At 51.8% G+C, this 12,274-nt stretch overlaps 1 protein-coding gene across 8 annotated transcripts in view; it reads right to left on the bottom strand.

The window, feature by feature from the left end:
• Window positions 1-12,274, bottom strand: part of Dnm1 (dynamin 1) — a 43,807-nt gene that overhangs the window by 16,811 nt on the left and 14,722 nt on the right. For 6 of the 8 annotated variants that reach the window (XM_028757174.1, XM_028757171.1, XM_028757172.1 and 3 more), the window contains exons 7-11: window positions 11,464-11,606; window positions 11,211-11,346; window positions 11,048-11,115; window positions 9,828-9,966; window positions 2,334-2,420 (exon numbers count right to left, since the gene is read on the bottom strand). In XM_028757174.1, coding sequence (XP_028613007.1) covers window positions 2,334-2,420; window positions 9,828-9,966; window positions 11,048-11,115; window positions 11,211-11,346; window positions 11,464-11,606 — 573 coding nt within the window. Of the gene's footprint in view, window positions 1-2,333; window positions 2,421-8,201; window positions 8,341-9,827; window positions 9,967-11,047; window positions 11,116-11,210; window positions 11,347-11,463; window positions 11,607-12,274 lie in introns of all 8 variants that reach the window. The other 2 variants (XM_028757178.1, XM_028757177.1) reach the window with 1 other exon arrangement.

Below are 12,274 nucleotides of genomic sequence, written 5' to 3'. Positions count from 1 at the left end.
CTCTCTCTCTCTCTCTCTCTCTCTCTCTCTCTCTCTCTCTCTCTCTCCCTCTCTCCCCCTGTCTCCCTCCTCCCCCTCAGGAAAGTTGAAAGTTGTCAAGACAGGGTCCCACTATGTAGTCCTGGCTGTCCTGGGATTCCCTATGTAGACCAATCTGGCCTCAAATTCAGAGACCCTCCTGACTCCGCCTCCCAAGTTCTCTCTCAAATTCTGGGATTAAAGGTGTGCACCATGACGCCCAGGTTTCTTCTGTCACTTGCCTTCCATCTTGCAGCAGGAGCCCTGGGATCCCAGGTGTGCATGGCCCCGCCCGGCTTCCCGTGGATACTAAGGGTTCAAACTCACAGTCTCACACTTGCATAGCAAATGCCTCACCCACAGGCCCTGCCTGGTTTCTTTTCTTTTCTTCTTTTTTTGGTGTTGTGTTGTTGTGTTTGTTTGTTTTGACTCAGGGTCTCTGTACATTGCCCAGGTCAGCCTCAAGCCTTTTGTCCTCTTTGCCCCTCCCAGGAACCTGGGAGCACAGTTGTTCATAACGGCACCTGGCATAATAAGGACTTAAAAGCATGGACAAGAAGAACTCAAGTGACCAGGAAGGAACACAGCATTGTGGTGAAGGGACACTGAGGACAAGGGTGGGTGAGACGGCAGGAAGCTGGGACACCAAGATGAGTTTAGAGAGGTGACAATCAAAGAGGAGGCAAGTGGCACACGTCTTTAATCCCAGCACTCGGGAGGCAGAGGCGGGTGCATCTCTGTGAGTTTGAGGCTAGCCTGGTCTACAGAGTGAGTTACAGGCTACATAGTGAGACCATGTTCTGAGCCTCAGGAGGTCTAAGATTGGCCCCAATATTTCTGCTCTTCCAGTCCCAAAGACAACATCTGGTGTCTAAATTTGTGAATGAATGAATATTCCAGAAACAGAAATGCAAAAGGACCAGCGGCTGTGAGGGCCTAAGGCCAGTCAGAGACATGGTAAACAAACAGAGGATAGCCTCAGGGGATGACCGCACAGACTGTCAGAGATATCACAAACAGAGGAAGGCCTGGGGGGGGGGGGTGACTTCACAGACTGCCAGGAAGCCAAGGATGCCAGACAGACAAAGAAAAATGAAGGGTCTAGAATCTGGGTGCAGGGGTGCATGTGAAACACTCTGGAGGGTGAGGCTGGGGGGTCACGGGTTTGTGGCCAGCTTATGCTACATAGGGAGATTGCAGTTAGTGGGTGGAGGGCAGATGAGAAGGGAGGAGGGAGGGAGGAAGGGAGGGAGGGAAGGAAGAGCAAAAAGAACAAGAAGTGGAAGGAGAAAAGACAGACAGAGCGAGAGGGAGACTTACAGAGGGAGAGAGAGAGAGAGAGAGAGAGAGAGAGAGAGAGAGAGAGAGAGAGAACGTGGAGGGAATGTAAAAAGTGTAATTAGTATGGCAGTTTCTCAAATAACTAAATAAATGGGGTCGACCCAGGATGCAGCTCAGTGGTAGCCTGTGTACTCAGCAGGTGCTTGGCAGTTCCCAGGACAACTAGTAAAAACATGGTAGGTGACATCACCATGTGATCCACCAATTCCACTTCTGAGTGTAGACCCCAAAGAATTGCAAGCAGGGACCTGAGGGAGTATTTGGCCGGCCATATTTATCAGCAGGAGTATATACAGCAGCCAAAGGATGGCAGACAGGGGCTGGGGGAGATGGCTCGGTGATTAAGAGCACTGGCTGCTCTTCCAGAGGACTGTGGCTCAATCCCCAGCACCCACATGGAGGCTCACAAATGCCTGTAACTCCAGACCTAGAGATCCAATGCCATTTTCTGGCCTCCTGGGCACCGGGCACAAAAACGCTATACAAACATCCGCACAGGCAAAACACCTATGTATGGAAAAACTTAAGGTGGAAAAGACTGTAATAGATAAGCAAAGACACAGTATATAATCTACAGAATAGGTACTGCAATATTCTGGATAACCCTTAAAGGAATTATGCTAAGTGAAATAAGCCAGGCACCAAAGGATTGAAATACTGTATGATTTCACTTACCACAGGAACCTAGATAAATTAGAAAGAAAGGGAGCTGTCAGGGGCTGCAAGGGGACTGTTTATGACAAGTACAAAGCCAACATTGCAAGACACAAAGCTTTCTGTGGGTGGTGGTGATGGTACCATGGTGTCCAGCAAACTCAGAATGGCCACAAAAGGGGTAGGAGAGATGGCTCAGTGGTTAACAGCAAAATGGCCACAACGATCCACTTTATGTTAACCAATCATCCCATCAGAGAGCAGAGGGGATGAGAAAGTGATCTTGGAAAGAGGGAAGGAGATGGAGACTCTGTGCTCACCTGCTCCTTGGTGCGCCCCTCACGTTCCCGGATGTGGGTGGTCACAATTCGTTCCATCTCCTCCCCAAGACGCGGGTATTGCTGAAGCTGGAGAAGGGCGGGAGGAGAGAGAGAGCCACGTACACACAGGGCCTGGGGCATTAGGCACCCAAACCCCATCTGAGTGCAGGGACCTCGGAGCACAGGGTGGGTGGTACACATGGGAACACCAACCAAGCCAAGAGAGCCCTGGGGCCCCAGGAAGCTGATGGCACCGAATCTTGACTGCTCCTCCCACCTAAGTGTGCTTTCTAAATGGCAATTCAAGGGTCTTCCCGGTTCCAGGACTATCTTTACTGGCCCACCTGGGCAATTTCAGTAGGTAAGAGGCAATCTCCGTGGGGAGAACTACAGAAAGAGCCAGGCTATGGGAGCTGCCATCTTGTCATGGCCATCCCGAAGACCAATCTGGCAGACAGAGGCCTTTGAGGAGGCAGCCTTCGCTCCCAACGTATTCACTGACTCTTAGGGTTACCTCTTGCTTTCCTAAAGGCTCTGAGTGACAGCCAGGTGAGAAATTAGCAGAGAAGAGCCTCCAGAGACCTATCTGGGAGGAACTGGGGAAGGGGAGGGCCCATGGTGCCAGATGACCTCCTGAGTCAGGCTGGGGACAGGCAATGCTCCTTGCCAGAGCTGGGGAAGAAGGAGTTACAGGGAATGACAGCTGTCACACCAGAGGACATGCAGAAGCTACAGGACACAGGCATGCAAGGACACGAGGACATGCAGAGATGGGCCATCAGCAGCATGAGCAGTACCCTGCAGGGGGCCTGGCTGGCCCTGGGCCCGCTTGGGATAATCCACCCCGTTCTGTCTCCCTTGGTATGCCTCTCTACCACCATCATCTCCAGCTACGCCTGCCCAGGTCCGAAACTTAGCAGACTTAGTAGTTCCTACAGTATTCTGTGTAGCCGAGGATGACCTTGAACTCCTAGGAACTCTGTTCTCAGTTCAGCCTGTTCTTACGACTCTTACGTGCCAGCTCTTCTAGAAAGCCTGTCCAGCTTGAGGACTGAGAGCTGAGTCTCGGGCCTACCTGTGCTACCTCAGTCTCTCTCCTCTGGCTGAGTAGTAATGGTCCCCTAGGGCTGTGGCAGGGCTGGGCACCAGTGGTGCTCAAAGAGGGCATGTCGGAGGGATGAGGAGATGAATGGAAGGTGCATGTCTTTGCCCTCCTTGCCGGGTGAACAGGCAGAGGCTCCTCAATCTTTTGGCTTGGAACCAGCTGTTAGATGGGGCTCCTCTGTGTGTGAAGCCTGCCCACCAGGACCACCCTTTCCCCAGAGTCATTAACCCCCAACTTAGACAGGTTCCTGGTCCTGCTTTTCTTCCTTTCCTGGGTCAAGACTCTCAGGGCATCCTGTGGAAAGATGTCCAGGGATTCTGTGCCTGATTCAAGGGCAATATGAGGGTCACGAGGGACTGTCGGGGTGGGGAGGAGGATGAGGAAGAGAGAAGAGCTCAGGGAAGGGTGACATCCAGCCTTCATGGCTGCAGCTGAGGCAACCTAGCACAAGTGGCTTAGGAGGACCAGCCTGAGCTCCCAGGCTTAGAAAAACGCTGGCTGGTGGGGTCTGCTGCTCTGTGAGGTTTTTTGTATGACGCCTCTGAGCCTGGACAGACATTTGGGGCTGAGTCACAGTTACCCAGGCCTTTGGGGTGATCCAAGGCTCCCTCTCAGGGCAGGGTAGGGGTGGAGCTGGAGGACTGCAGCCAGTTCCCTGCTCTGAGCCTGCATCTACAGTTCTCAAGATTTCCACGTGTCCCGCATGCACAGGGCTGCCGCAGCCCCCTCAGGAAACTCTGCTCCTTCCAGCATCTTTTTCCATCCTGGCTGCCACCTCAGAGTGCCTGCCTCCAGGACTTTTAACCAGTTTTAAAATGGAACTTTTCTCTCTCTCCGACCTTCCAGCCTGCAGCCCACTAGTTTAGAGGTCAGGAATGGAGCTCTAAGCCATGAATTCTGGGTTCACAGCCACCCCTGCTAGGCGGCTTCTCAGAGCACTTCCTGGGTGCTTTCCTTCTTATCCTAAACCTAGGAACAAGCTCTCAGCTATGTCCAGAGAAGTAAAACAAAACAAAATAAAATAAAAATCATCTAATCCCAACAGGGCGAGTAATGACACCCAACTCTTGACAGGAGTGGCTTAGAAAACACAGGTATTCAGCTGGGCAGTAGTGGTGCACACCTTTAATCCCAGCACTTGGGAGGCAGAGACAGGCTGATTTCTGAGTTCGAGGCCAGCCTGGTCTACAGAGTGAGTTCCAGGACAGCCAGGGCTATACAGAGAAACCCTGTCTCCAAAAAAGCAAAACAAAAAAAGAAAACAAACAAACAAAAAAGAAAACACAGGTATTAAAAAACAAACAAATAACTAAACATGAGTGGATTTTGTCATATAAAGAAAACTAACTGCTGAAGTTAAATCATGACCAAAATATGGTTCTTCCTTAAGATCTATGCTCTCTGTGAAGCAAGCTTCTTGCTCACAGGAACTATCTCACCAACCACAAAAGACTTCGGTGTGAAACGGGAACAGCCCTGTTCCTTTCTCTCATTCAAAACAGTGGGTAAATAGGACTTTTGATGTTAGGGCTCAATACTTATCAATTTTCTCCCCTAAGTGCTACAGACATTCTTTTCTGCAATATGTTTTCCATCAGACAGCATATGGCTCCCTTTAAATCACAGAGGGACATGTGGACAGAAGCACACAGGCCTGTCTTGCCTCTTTTCTTTTGAGACAGGATCTCATATTGCCCAGGCTGGCCTCTATGTAGCAGAGGGTGACTTTGAACTCACTATCCTCCTGGGATTGCAGGCGTGGACAACCACACTCGACTCCCCTTTAAATCGCCCCAGTCTTCCACTGTGGCTGCATGACTTTGCCTATTGATTGCCTCTTGATGGGCAGATAGAGCTTTCAGAGTTTTATCATTCATAATGACGGCTTTCTCGAGGAATGCAGCCCAGCAAAGCACTCCGTAGCTTTGGAGTGCTGGTGTCTAGCAATCAGTCTTCTAGCAATTTATCCTAGGAAACCATCCAAGAAGAAAGGAGCGTAATGCATCTTCAAATGCAGAGAAACGCATTAGCAGCGTGTTGCTTTGGGCGTGTGCACATGAACGTGTGCGTACTCCCATGGAGGCCGGACGTCAATGTTCCTTCTCCACCCTGTATCTGAGACGGAATCTCTAATTAACCCTGGAACCAAGATTTGGGGAGGCTGGTGAGCCAGCAGGCTCCAGGGCTCTGCCAGTCTGCCTTGCCAGCTCTGGGACCACATGTGTCACTGCAGCTGGCATTCCATGTGGGCACTGGGAATTGAACTCAGGTCCTCCTGCTTGTGTGGCAACTTTACCAACTGAGCCATCTCCCCAACTCTTGTTTCCTCATGATGTGTTTTAAAATTAAATGTCCAACAACAGGAAAATAGACAAATCCATTTAATGGGCTCTGATGTCACCATTAAAAATTATTATATAGGACTGGAGAGATGGCTCAGCGGTTAAGAGCACTGACTGCTCTTCCAGAGGTCTTGAATTCAATTCCCAAAAACCACATGGTGGCTTACAACCATCTGTAGTAAGATCTGATGCCCTCTCCTGGTATGTCTGAAGACAGCGACAATGTACTCAAATAAATAAAAATAAATAAATCTTTAAAATAATTATTATATAGGACCAGGAGGTGGTGCCACACACCTTTAATCTCAGCGAGGCAGAGGCAGGCAGATCTCTGAGTTCGAGGCCAGCCTCGTCTACAGAGTGAGTTCCAGGACAGACAGGGCTACACAGAGAAACCCTGTCTCAGAAAAAAAAAAAAAACCAAACTGTTTCTAGAAGCTAGGTAATGATTCCACTGAGAGTGTGTGTGGAACAAAAACACAGTATAAAGGATCAGTGTCCACACGGTTAGACACACAAGCCAACTATGCTATAATAGGCAAGTTTTTGAAATGAGTTATTTTATTAACATTGTGTGTGTGTGTGTGTTATGCTGTGTGTATGTGTGTGTGGTGTGTGTATGTGTGTGTGTGTATGGTGTGTGTATGGCATGTGTATGATGTATGTATGGTGTGTGTGTGTGTATGGTATGTGTATGATGCATGTATGGTATGTGTGTGTATGGTATGTGTATGGTGTGTGTATGGTGTGTGTGGATGGTTTGTGTTGTATGGTGTGTGTATGGTATGTGTATGGTATGTGTATGGTGTGTGTGTGTGTATGGTTTGTGTGTGTATGGTGTGTGTGTATCATGTGTGTATGTAATGCTGTGTGTATGTGTATGTGTGGTATGTGTATGTGTGTGTGTGTGTGTGTGGTGTGTGCATGTGTGTGTGTATGATGTGTGTATGGTGTGTGTATGGTGTGTGTGTGTATGATGTGTGTATGGTGTGTGTGAGTGTGTATAATGTGTGTGTGTATATATGGTGTGTGTGTGTATGGTGTGTGTGTGTATATATGATGTGTGTATGGTGTGTGTGAGTGTGTATAATGTGTGTGTATATATGGTGTGTGTGTGTATGGTGTGTGTGTGTGTATATATGATGTGTGTATGGTGTGTGTATGGTGTGCGTGCGGGCACACACACACAGTGACAGCTTTACTCACTGAACCATCTGGCCAGCCCAGAAATATGGATGTTTTCAAGGAGGGTGTAGTGGCTCATGCCTTTACTGCTACCTCTCAGGAGACTGAGACAGAAGGACTGCCACGGAGTCAGGTCAGCCTGGGCTACAAAGTAGATTCTAGGCTAGCCTGGGCAAGAGAGTGAGTCTATGTCTCAAAAACAAGCAAACAAACAAACAAACAAACAAAAAAGAGGAAGAGGGAGGGGGAGGGGAGAGAAGAACAGAGGACTGGAGGAGAAAGAAGAGAACAAGAATGAAATACAAGCACTGGAACACGCTAAATGCCCTTACATAGGCCTGGAACTGCTTCTGCTATGGACTGAGCACAAGAGACAGAGAGTCTGTGAACCAAGACACAGGGACGCCCCAGAGCAGGGCCCGGAGATACCGAGTGATGCTCACTAGAACCTTGAAGTTAAGGCAGACGTGTGTCCCCCACACACACCTCAGCTCAACGGACATCTTCAGATTCAGGGACAGCATGAGGATCCTGGCAAAGTTCCCACTGCCAATGGGTCCCCTTCTGCATGCTGAGAGCAAGTGCTATTTTGGACAGCCTGGCTAAAAGTCCTCAAAATGGCCAAAAGTGGACAGATAGAGAAAAAGACATGGAAAAGATCACCGCCACCCAAAAGAGGCTGCCCATGCCTGACTTTTATACAGAGTGCTGCCACTGAGGAATCCAAAACGCTTTAGGGCAAGTTGGTTTTGAGGTCCTGGGATTGGCTTTCCTGTCTCAAGAGGTCCTGACTGTGAACCCTCCTCCAGCTGAGTCCCACTCTGCTTCTCCTGAGATCTGTCTGGTCACATGGATAATGATGCTACCTGCTGCTCAGAGTTGTTGAGAGAATTAAGTCCCATAGTAAGGGTCAGCACTCGGCCCACTGAAGCACATAGTAGCTGCTCAGTAAACTGTCGCCAACCCCTGTCATCATTGTGGTTGCTACTTTACAGTCATCCTTACCAATGGAAAGGAGAAACGTGGGGTGGGGTATAGCCCTCTGGCAGGGACAAGACTCTGGCAGGATCCTGATCGAAAGTAGTCCCAGGGTTATAAGATGGCAGGAAATCTCAGGCCGGGGACTGCCTGGGTTCCAATGGGGAGCTAAGAGGCCATCACATCTGCCCATGGCAAGCCGTAACCACTGGGATGTGGTGCCAGCCGGGCCCAGCCCCTCCCAGGCGGCCGCCATACCTTTTCACTACACTTTCTGATGGTGGACGTGAGTTCACTGACTACCATGTCCACACACTTGATACTGGGCTCTTTGAGCTTCTGCACCTGCTTTTTCACTGTGGCTTCAAAAGCGAGGTCAGGTGTGAAGAGGCCCGTCCTGCACCCGAGGAGGAGGGAGGGCAGGGGGCAGGAGGGGGAACAGCCGGGTGGACAGAGGGGGCGAGGATGGGAGTGAAAGCCAAGCGGCAGGGCTCAAGGGTGGGTGAGGATGGCCAGGCATGGGGGGAAGAGAGAGACACCAACAAAGAGAGAGAGAAAGAGAGAGAACAGAAGACACCGTGAGCATGGGACCCAGCCCCCCCCCTCTCCCAGGGTTGCACCTGCCAGGTGCTGTCAGGCACCCCCTCCCCCAGGGCTCTGGGGATATGGCCAAAGGTGTAAGGGACCAAACCCTTGTTATGAGAGAGCCCTTTCCAGTTCAGATCCTCTGCCCCAGGGATGCCCCTACAATCCTCCTCCCTTGCTCTTTTCTGGTGCCCCTTGGGTCCTCCTAAGGCCCTGACCCAGACCAGGCCCTGGCCACACATCCTGTGCAAGTCTAGGCTTTCGAGTGTTCCTGAACTGCTTCAGCCAGACTCAAAAGCCCAGCCCTGTCGGCTACCTCTGCTAGGGTGCTTGGCCACCTAGGCTGCGCACTGCCCACTTGCACAGTTTGTGATGCAGACAAAGCCTCCTGGAGCTTCGTGCAGCAGCCGGCCCTCCCAACCTCCGCTCTGACCTCCTTGCCTGCTCCTGTTCCTTCCTTCCTCCTCAAGGGGCATCCCTTGCCTCTCCTCCTAACAGGCCTGTGGGAATTCAGCTCCGAAAGACAGAAAGCAAGAGAAGAGGCGAGGAGACAGAGAGGAGCGGTGATTGAGACGGACCAAGGCAGCAGTGGGATGGAGGGGTGCTGGTGGAACCACTGAGCACTGGACTTAAGAGTCCACAGCCCCAGCTTCCAGCAACAGCTCTGCCACTTCTTAGCAGATACGGCCTGGGTAGTTTACTCAGTGCCCGAGCCTTAGTTTCCCTGCTGTGAGAAATGAGCAACATCCTCCAAGCCCTGCCTCCCTGGACAGTTCTGTGAGGCTGGCTGCCTGGCAGGAGACAGCTCTGTCCCTGGAAAGCTGCATGTGGAAGGGGATGGAGCGCCTGAGTGACAGTCCCCAGAGAGCGGTGGGAAGGTGGCGAGGATGAAGGACAACAGGGAAACGTGGGACCTGCCAGCCCTGGACCCTCTGCACTCCTCTGGCTGCCCAGGTTCCTGCACAGTACTCCAGAAGGTCCTGTCTCTCACATGTCCTCAGGCTGAGGCTTCCCCAAGACTCTCGAAAGGTAGCCCCACATCTGCAGGGGCCCAGGGTTCCCTTAAACACCATTCTTTCTGAGGCAGGGGAGATCTCTTAGTGTCCAATTCTTTGATTCCCCAGACCTGGGGATCAAGGTGTGGGTGAGGCCCCCTCAGAGGGCTCCCCTGTCCAGGTCTTTCCCTACCCGCTGAGGCCTGTGCATGCTACCGAGGAGGCGGGGTATGTGGGGACTGGCTGAGCAGTGCAGGAAGGGCCAGAGGTGGGGCAGAGGGGCTGGCCGAGGGCTGCCTGTTACCTTCTTGGTGCACTGTCTAACCGTGCTGGTTAGCTCCGAGATAACCATGTCCACACACTTGAGACACGGTTCTCGGGTCTTCTTCACCTGCTTTTTCACGATGGTTTCAAATGCCATGTCTGGGGTAAACAGCCCCGTTCTGAACACCCGGAGCAGGAGAAGGGCAGTGTCACAGGCTGCCACTTGCCAGGAGTGCCAGGCCACAGTCCCTCTCCAGTCCTTGGCTATGCCTGGGGGAAGAGTCCTCCCACTACCCTTGCTGAGCGTCGGTGTTCCCATCTAGTCCATGGGTTGGGAGGTTCTCCTGAGAGGTTTTCCTGTCAGTGATCCTCTGCTTGAGCCTCTCCTGTGTACCTTTTGCTCCCTCTTAAGTGTTGCTGTGAAAGGTTCTATATTCCCAAACTCTTTGGAAATTGCAAAACCAAGGCTTCCTTCAGAGCCATATTGAGAACTGAGCTTTGTTTTGTTTTGTTTAGACTAGGAGATGTGGATTTTTGACTAGGCTAACACAGTTATCAAATTGTAAATTTCATGCCAAGACATAGCATGGAGCCTACAGGAGGAGCTCAGGGCTCTCCTGTCCACAGAGGTGTCAGATGGGCACAATGCCAGTCAGAGTCGGGGTCCCTGACGGGGGCGTGTGTCTAAGCAGCAGGCTCTATCTCCCACCCCTCCTTTCTCCACCAAGGGGTGGCTTAGGAGGGGATGGGTAGAATGTGGAGAGCAGAGCTAATAGGAGCCTTTGGGGGGGGGGTCTGACAAGTTGAAAACTCTCCACATAAAGCAATTTAGAACAATATCTGAGTGCGATGCCCCAGGCCCTACCCAGTAACCCTATCCTTTGCTCAGCTACTTGGGTGGCACTGGATAGAATTGCTGCACCCTGGGGAGAGCTGCATCCATCCCCAGAGAGTACTTCCCTGGACACTTGTACCCTGTGCCTCCAGGCCACTCTCCCAAGGACAGCCAAGGAGGCCAGTGGATTGCAGGCTGTGTACAGCCCAGCCCCTAGCCACCTCCCTTAGCTGGAGCCTGTCAAGTGAGGAGACAGAAAGTTGGGGTTGAGGGGACTGAAACCCAGGACTCGTAGGTCCTTCCTGCCGGAGACTCCTTCAGGCCTCGTGCCCCTTAACTAATGGTGCAGACCCCACCCTGGTCCCAGTACATGCCTCGTGCCCCTTAACTAACGGTGCAGACCCCACCCTGGCCCCAGCACATGCCTGATGCCGTGGATGTTCTTGATAGCATAGCTTATCTCCCTTCGCAGTTCCTTCTCATCAAACTCCATCTGTGGAGAGCAGACAGAAGGCTGGTCAGTGTTGGCCCTGCCATTAGGAGGTAGAGACAGGGTCTGCCCTTCTGCCTGGGACTGCAGTGCTCTACCTTAACCAGCTCAAAAGGGAAGCGTTCATGGAAGATCCGGTTTATACGGGCTCCACCTGACAGTTCATAAGTGTCGATCTGGTCTCCAGAACCCTCGATGCGCTTCTCGAAGTCCACTGCAAACTGCTGGACCATTCTGTGTGGGGGAGAAGGGCGTGGCCTGAGGATGCAGAGGAGGGAGCCCCGGGCCCTGGAGGGAGGGTGGGAGGGGCTGGAGTAGTTCAGCCCTGGGGACTGGGGCCAGGAGCCTTACTGCAGCAGGGCCTTGGTCTTGCGTGCGGGGTCATCCGGTCGGAAGTTCTTGTACTCGTCCACTTCCTTCTCAATGGACAGCAGCTGGCTCTGCAGCTTGTTCCGAAGTCCCGGCAGTGTGTCTCGGATGTGGTTGGTCAGTTGCTGGGTGTGGTGGGTAAGGAAAAGGTTAAAACCAAGGTCACAAGCCTAAATGCCAACAGGCCTAGGCATGGGGAGGGAGGGAAGCCAGGTGGCTCTGTGACGCGGTGAGGCACGGAGCTGAGGAGGACCGGGCCAGAAGCTGTAGATCAGTGCTTCTCAACCTTCCTGAGGCGGCGACCCTTTAAAACAGTTCCTCCTACTGTGGTGACCCCCGACCATAAGATTATTTTTGTTGCTACTTCACAACGTAATTTTGCTTCTGTCATGAATAGTAACATACATATATGACATGCAGGATATCCGATATGCAACCCTGTAAAAGGGTCATTCAGTCCCCAAAGGGGTGCAACTCACAGATTGAGAATCCCTGCAGTAGCCAGCAGGCCTGGAGCTCTGCAGGTGCCCCCAGGGGAGTTTTTAAAAGCACCATGCCTTAGCTCGGTTTCTGACAGAAGCCAGGAACCTGGATCCATACTTGAAGCTGCCTTACTTTGAGTAATTGAATGTTTTTAGGCAGGGAAGGCTGAAGGACACCTCACCTTGCACCCTCTGGGCTCCAATTACCTAAAGGTAATTCTCAAGTTCATGTGTTCAAGTCTGCTAGGTCCCCCTATACCCTATCCCCATGAGCCATCGTGGGGACATTACGGGGCAGGGTCTGGTCACTA

This window comes from Grammomys surdaster, unplaced genomic scaffold, assembly GCF_004785775.1.
Source record: "Grammomys surdaster isolate TR1022 unplaced genomic scaffold, NIH_TR_1.0 126133, whole genome shotgun sequence".
Taxonomy (NCBI): domain Eukaryota; kingdom Metazoa; phylum Chordata; class Mammalia; order Rodentia; family Muridae; genus Grammomys; species Grammomys surdaster.
The sequence above is the reverse complement of the archived record's forward strand: the minus strand, read 5'-3'. Positions and strand labels throughout refer to the sequence as shown.